Raw genomic sequence first — 7,985 nt, 5'->3', positions numbered from 1 at the left:
GAATTGATGCCTTTGAGCTGTGGTGCTGGAGAAGAATATTGAGGGTACCATGGACTGCTAGGAAAACAAACAGATTCATCCTGGAAAGGGTTAAACCAGCCGGGGCTCCCTGGAGGCAAGGATTCTGAGACTCCGTCTAACATACTTTGGACATGTTTTAAGGAGGGACCAGTCCTTGGAGAGGGACATCATGCTTGGTAGGCTGGAAGGACAGCACAGGAAGGGAAGGCCCTCTATGAGGTGGATCGATTCTGTGACTGGGGTAATCGGGATGCGTGTGTTGGAGACAGTGCGATTGCCACAGGACAGAGCAGAGTTTAGGGTTGTTGTACATAGACAGGGTCACTATGAGTCACAAACACAGTGGAATACTACGCTGCATTGAAAAACAAGTAACTCATGCAATATTATTAAAAATGGGTGAGCCTGGAAGACATTATGCTGAGTGAATTATCTCAGTCACAAAAGGACAAGTACTGCATGGTGCCACTGTTGTAAAACAGGACTAACATCAGGGTTGGTGGGGAGATTGAGAAAGATGGGATAAATAATGTATCCTGCATTGAAACAGATGAGGGAGAAAACTGTTTAAAAGGGATATGTGATTAAGTATTTCTGTCATGAGAGGAGTCCAGACCAAAGGCTGCGTAGTGGAGTGGACGTGGGGGGAGTGATTGTAAAACAAGGAAAGAATGTCTTTTTCTTTTACTTTTCCAAGAGGATAGTGTACTTGGGGGTAGGGTTGAGAGGGGAGAAAAGTGCAACAATGAATGAATGGAAATCCAAAATCTCTGTAAATTTTCATTGAAATGAAAAATAAAGTTAAAAAAAAAAAAAGAAAAATACAGTTTAAAATCATAGCTGCCAGACCAATTCAGGGAGAAGCAATTACTTGCCCTGGCATGTTTCTAATTATTCCTATAAATCATAGCAACAACCACCATGCAGCCACGGCTCAGCAACTCTAGAACCAATCCAGTAAGCTTTTAATTTGAAATTACATATATTTTCCGATCATGGTCTTTCACTGGTTAAGGTAGTCTACTTACAGCAGTGTTCAGAATCTTATAAAATGAATACAGTAGCCAAGAATTGAAGGAAAGAAACCATTGTTGATAGATTTTCCACATTTCCTTAATGGTGTGTTTGTCTTTGTCCCGTTTATGTCTTAAAAAAGATTATCTATGGAATACGTTCAAATTTGGGATGTTTTCTTCCCCTGGTATAGAAATGATTTTGTTGACTATGTATGCTTGCTAAATCTAATAATAATTCTAATTGTTTGACATGTTCTTTAGAATAATTTGTGCATACAATTGTGTTTGTGAATATAATGAGTTTTACTTCCTACTTTTTGATTTTTATGCTCCTCACTCTCCCTTTGTTGTGTCATTGCACATCTAGGACCTTCCGTACAATGTCAACTGGAAATAGGGAAAGTAGAAATCCTGGACTTGTTCTTAATTTTAGAGCTATTCATTCTTTCATTAGTAAATGTGTTGGATTAAAAAAATGATTTATGTTTATTTTTTGTATATTCCCTTTGTCAAATTGAGAAAATTGGCTACTTTTCCTTATATTCTAGGTTTTTATTGTGAATGTATGTGGAATTTTGTCAGATGTCTTTTCAAATGTTATGATGATTGTATGATTTTTCTCCTTTACTCTCTTAATAATATAATAAATTACACTGATTGCTGTTTAGATATTAAGCCAATCTTGCATTTCTGAGATAAGCCTCTGTGGAGCTTATATTTAGCTTTACTCAAATAATGTCATCTTTGTTCTTGATTCCTGAGAAATAACCATTAAAACCTTGGAATTTCTCCAGTGATTGAAATGTCTTTGATGAGAACTCTTAGACTACACTTACCTAACAGGTAGTGCTAATGAGGTGACTCTTGGGTAAGGGCCCAGACAGAATGATCCCCTGTGATTTCAGCCATGCCTCAGGGGAGGGGAGCTGGCAGTTAAATTCAGCTATTTGCAATGAATGAATTGCTGTTGCCTGTGTAAAGTCAGTTTTTAGGTGCTTCCAGTCAGTTCCCCCTTGTTGCAACTCTATGTATAACAGAGGGAAACATTCTCTACTTCTGCACCCTCCCCTTTGCTGTGTTTAAACCTATTGTTGTAGTCATTGTCAACCCATCTTACTTGTTATTATTGTTGTGATGTGTTATTGAGTCTCCTGCAATGACCCTATGTACAATAGCTCTGAAGCCTGCCCCATCCTGAGCTAATCTCACTGACTCTGACACACCTACTACCCCCATTACCCTAATTACTGTATCAGTCCATCTCATCTGGGGTCTTCCTCTCCTGCTCTTTCCCTCTACCCTTCTGAGCACAATGTCCTTCTCCAAGGACCAATCGCTCCTGGCCAGGTGCCCTATAGTATGTGAGACAGAACTTCAAAATCCTAGCCTCAAAGAAGAAGTTTGATTTCACCCTCTCCAAGATAGACCTGTTTGTTCTGTTAGCAGTCTGTGGTACATTCAAGACTCTTCTCCAGCACCACAACACAAAGGCATCAATCTTTCTTCTGTCATCCTTACTTATTATACAGCTCTCTGATGCACAGCATATGATTGCGAAGACCATGGCCTGTATCAGGTGCTCCTTAGTCTCTAGACTGACATCATTGCTTCTCATTACTCTGGAAAGGTTCCTGACAACAGATTTACCCAATGTAATTAATCTTTTTATTTCCTGACTGCTAGTGCCAAGAGTGTTGATTGTAGAGCCGAGCAAGGTGTAATTGTTAACAACCTCATTCTCTTCTCCATTCATCATGGTGCTGCCAATTGGACCAGTGATGACAATCTTTGTCTTCTTGATGTTGAACTTCAATCCATATAGAAAACTACAGTCCTTGACCTTCTGCAGCAAGCGATTAAGACCTCCTTAATTTCAGCAAGCAACATTGTGTCATCAGCATAATGAAAACCCATCTTATTTAGGGTGTGTTTATTTATGTTGTTTGGTTGATTTAATACGAAGCATGATCCTTGACAAATTCTTTTCCAGGGCTGACCTCTCCTGATGTTGTTGTTGTTATGTGCCATCGAGTGAATAAAAGTCATAGCAATAGCTCTAGTACAATATGCAATAGCATAGTACAATAGCTCTGAATCCTGCCATGTCCTAAGCCAGTCTCACTGACTCCAAAACGCCTGCCACTATGATCCCAGTCATGGTATCAATCTGTCTCATCCATGGTCTTCCTCTCCTGTGTGTTTTCCCTCCATCTTTCCAAGTATGATGTCTTTCTCCAAGGACTGGTCTCTCTGGGCAACATGTCCAAGTATGTGAGATGGAACTTCAAAATCTTTGCCTCCAGAGGGCAACTTGGTTTCACTCTCTCCAGAAATGACCTGTTTGTTCTTTTGGGAGTCCACAGTATGTTCAATTGAAGCTCAACATCAAGAAAATAAAGTTTCTCGTGTGTGGTTCTAATCCACCAGATGCCTTGCTGAAGAAGGAAGGGGAGACCTCCTCCTTGTGCCAGTCAGATCCAAATCGAGGGTACACCAAATTAAAAAAAAAAAAAAGCAAGCCAAGTTTCTCGCCTCTGGGCCAATTGGCAGCACTATGATAGATGGAGAAGAAATTGAGATTGTTAACAATTTCAGTGTACTCGGGCCTACACTCTTGTAACCAGCAACCAGGAAATCAAAAGACAAACTACATCAGAAAATCTGCTGTCAGGGATCTCTAGAGTTCTGAAGTGCAAAGATGTGATGTCAGTCTAGAGACTAAGGTACACCTGATTGAAGCCGTGGTCTTTTCATTTACATGCTATGCATCAGAGAGCTGACCAATGAATAAAGATGATAGAAAAAGAATCGATGCCTTTGAGATATGATGCTCCTGATACATGAGACTGAGTCTTGACATCCAGGCATTCTTAGGGGCATTCTGGCTGTACTTATCCTAAGACTGAGTTGCTTGTTCTTTTGGTAGTACACAGTATATTTAGTATTCCATTTATTTAACTGGAACATCATACTTTAAATGTGTCCATTCTTCTTTGGTCAGTACTATTCACATACATGTTGTTGTGTACTGTAGAGTAGGAACCAACCCATAGCTGACCCTCTGGTGGGTTTTCAGAGGCAGTTAATCCACATGGGAGGAGGTTGCCGATCCCTCTTCTGTGGAGCAGCTGGTTCAGGCATACCTTAGTCTGCAAGATGACATCTTTGCTTTTTAGCACTTTAAAAGGTGTTTTGCAGCGGATTTCCCCATTACTTTGATTTCTAGATTTCTTCTTTCATGTGCATTCATTGTAGATCTAAGTAAAATAAATACCTTTCATTATTTTGGTAATTTTACTTTTTTGTGATATTGTTTATTGATCCAGTTGTGAGTTTTCTTTTGTTTGAGGGGTAATCCATACTGGAAGCTTTTATATGTGTTCTTATAAATAAGTACTTCAAACCCTCTTCACGTTTTTTGCAAACAAGATCCTCTACGTATTGCTGGTTATTAATGAGTCTTCTCCAAGCTGTTTTTTTTTTTCATACAGTACAGTGTCTCAGATTATTTGGTCAGCATGCAGATTTGGTTCTCTGGTGCAGCTGCTGCTATGTTCTTGCAGGGCAGGCAGAGTTGAGGTAGCTGGATCAGGTTAGAAGCATTGTCCCAGATGAGCAGAGAGAGAGAACTTCGCAGATTCAGTTCTCTTTATATGAGAGCTTGGGTATAGACTACATTCTTAGCAGAACTAAGGGTGGTCATTTGGGTCTTGCCTTCTGGTAGGGTGGAGCCTCAGGATGTATCCATTATATTTGCATGTTGCCACCTGGTCAAGTTGCAAGGACAAAGATAATGGTCTAGGAAAGTAATTTTGAACAACAGACCTCACTACACAATACTCTTGAATGTTGAGTAGCTAAAGCAAATGGAAGAAATAATGATAAAAGAACTGAAGGTTTCTCGAGTGGTTTGTTGTAGTTGTTGTTATGTGCCATTGAGTCACCTGTGACTCATAATGACCCTATGTACAACAGCCCTAAACTATGCTCTATCCCTTGCCAATCTTATTGTCTCCGACACATCTATCCCCATTACCACAGTGACTGAGTCAATCCATCTCATCGAGGGTCTTCCTTTCCTGTGCTGTCCCTCCACCCTCCCAAACATGACGTCCCTCCCCAAGGACTGATCCTACCTTGCAACATGTCCAAAGTATGTCAGATGGAGCTTCAGAATCCTTGCCTCTACGGAGCAGCCTGGCTTCATCCTCTCCAGAACAAACTTGTTTGTTCTCCTAGCAGTCCAGGATACATTCAATACTCTTCTCCAGCACCACAGCTCAAAGGCATAAATTCTCCTTCTATCCTCCTTGGTCATTGTCCAACTCTCTGATGCATAAAAAGTAATTGCAAAGACCATAGCCTGTATCAGATGCACCTTAGTCTCCAGAGTGACACCATTGCTCTTCAGTACCCTGGAGATGTCCCTAACAGCAGACTTTCCCATAGCAATACATTTTTTATTTCCTGGCTACTGGTGCCAAGAGTGTTGACCCTGGAGCCAAGCAGACTAAAGTTCTTAATAATCTCAATCTCTTCACCATCCATCCTGATGCTACCAATTGGTCCAGTGGTGAGAATCTTTGTGTTCTTGATGTTCAGCTTCAGTTCATCCTGATGGCTGCAGTCCTTGACCCTCTGCAGCAAGCATTTCAGGTCCTTCTCAGTTTCAGCAAGCAGGGTTGTGTGTCATGTACATAACACAGATTGTTAATAGATCTTCCACCAATCCTGACGCCACACTTCTCGTAGAACCCAGCCTCTCGGATAATCTGTTCTGCATACAGGTTGAAAAAGTATGGAGATAGGACACATCCATGGCGTACGCCCTTCCCAGTTTTGAACCATGCAGTGTTTCCTTGCTCTGTTCTGACAACTGCCTCTTGGCCAAGTATAGGTTTCGCATTAGAATGATTAAGTGTTCTGGGCTTCCAGTTCTTCTCAGAGTCAGCCACAGTTTGTTATGATCCACACAGTCCAACGCCTTTGCATAATCAATGAAACACAGGTAGGTATTCTTCGGGTATTCCCTGCTTTCAGCTAAGATCCATCTAACATCAGCTACAATATTCCTAGTACCACGACCCCTTCTAAACTCAGCCTGGACTTCTGGCAGTTCTCTGCTGATGTCCTGTTCCAGTTGTTTTTGGATAATCTTCAGTAGAATCTTGCTTGCGTGTGAAATCAATGATTGTTCTATAGTTTCCACACTCGGTTGGGTCACTCTTCTTTGGAATGGGAGGGAGTGTAGGATTTGCTATTTTTTCTCTTTCTGTAGGGGAAGATTATGATTTCTCTTGTCCAATGTCTAAAATAATTTGTTAATTAAAAATCTAAATTGTATTATCATGTAAAAAAAGCTTTCTGGCCTTTAAATGGATGAACCCAAAGTCATTTGTCAGAATAGCGAAAATTCCAAGTAGTAGATACAGATCATGCTTCATGAGTCACTTTGGATTTATAGTAATCACTGGCCCCTGCAGAATAATGTGGGCACTGTAGTGGAGGAAGGAGGGAGGATGTGGGACAGATGCTGCCACACCCTGGGCTGGCCTGCTGTGGCAGCTTGTGTTTAGAAAGTGAACATGCCACTGCTCCAGAAGTTTTAAACTTTCTGTTGGGAAGTACAATTTTTATTTATGCATTTGTTCAGTGACTATTGGTTATTAGTAACACAATTGTAGTGATAATAGAGTTTCAAAGCATTGAAAATGGGATAATATAATTATTGTGGCTGACTATATCAAAATTCTTTAAGTCTCTCCTCTCTTCTCTCTCTTTAAAAGTAAGTCTCCTTTGAAAGTCTTGTTTTCTTTGCCATTAAGTTGGAATCGACAGAGCTGGCCCACCAGTGGGTTTTTGGAAATTGTATATATTACAGAGAGAAATTGGCCCTCTTTATCCTGTGGAGCTGCTATTGGATTAGAACTGCTAGAGAAGAGCAGTACAGTTCTTTATGGATTAGGCTGGTCATCATTCTTCAGATCTATTTTCAGTACTTATGCTTGCCTCTGGAAACCCTTAGAACCTGGAGAAAGGACAAAAGTTATACAAGTGTCCAGGGCTTTGGTTCATAGGGTTGCTATGAATTGCCTATAACTTGACGGCACTTAAGAACAAAAATAATGTTAGATAGTAATCTTGTTTTCTGGCTTTTAATTATCTTATTTTTAATTTTTTGAATTTTCCTTTAGTCTAGTGTCCAAGACAGTCCCTCATGTGTAATACTGGTCTAATATACTTTTCTTTAATTAGATAATTTTGTGTATATCACTATCTTTTGAAAGAAAAGAAGAAAAGTAATTATTAAATCTGTCCAGTATATAAAGTTAACTCTCTAGGGAAATAGTTCCCACTTTACCAGTAAAATGTAGTATTTCATAAAAACAGAATTTTAAGGGGAAAAGAATAATACCAACATTTTACTTTTAGCTAGTTTAACGTAAAAAGTGAACACCTCTTTCCCAAAAAGTGACATAGTCCTAAGCTTTCCAGTAGAAGACAATGTGATTTCATGATTTCTTTTTTTCTTTTTAAGGTACAGGAAAAACAATGGTGATGGACATGTTTTATGCTTATGTAGAAGAGAAGAGGAAAAAACGAGTTCATTTTCATGGCTTCATGCTAGATGTGCATGAAAGTAAGTTAATGATATATGATGATGATGTAATGATTTAATTAAGAACTCCAGTGGCACAGTGCATTACATGTTGGGTTCCTAACTTTGAGGCCACTGGTTTGAGTCTGCAGAAGAAAGATAAGGCAGTCTGCTCCAGTCGAGATTTACAGCTTCAGAAACGGCAAGAGTTGGAAAAGAGTCATCAAGAGTTGGAATTGATTTAAAGGCCATAGACTTGGTTTTGGGTTTTAGTGATTTTAGTAGGCAAGTATTACACAAATAGTTTTCTTCATTGAATGCACAAATAATGTATTTTTTTTAAAAAAAAA

At 39.6% G+C, this 7,985-nt stretch overlaps 1 protein-coding gene across 1 annotated transcript in view; it reads left to right on the top strand.

Moving 5' to 3' along the window:
* Positions 1–7,985, top strand: part of LACE1 (lactation elevated 1) — a 390,750-nt gene that overhangs the window by 105,809 nt on the left and 276,956 nt on the right. The window contains exon 4 of the mRNA XM_006881166.1: positions 7,576–7,677. Within this exon, the coding sequence (XP_006881228.1) occupies positions 7,576–7,677 (102 nt within the window). The remainder of the gene's footprint in view (positions 1–7,575; positions 7,678–7,985) is intronic.

Source organism: Elephantulus edwardii, unplaced genomic scaffold (assembly GCF_000299155.1).
Source record: "Elephantulus edwardii isolate Elephantulus edwardi_28Jun2011 unplaced genomic scaffold, EleEdw1.0 scaffold00013, whole genome shotgun sequence".
Taxonomy (NCBI): domain Eukaryota; kingdom Metazoa; phylum Chordata; class Mammalia; order Macroscelidea; family Macroscelididae; genus Elephantulus; species Elephantulus edwardii.
Note: the sequence above shows the minus strand (reverse complement) of the source record. Positions and strands in the feature narration are given on the sequence as shown.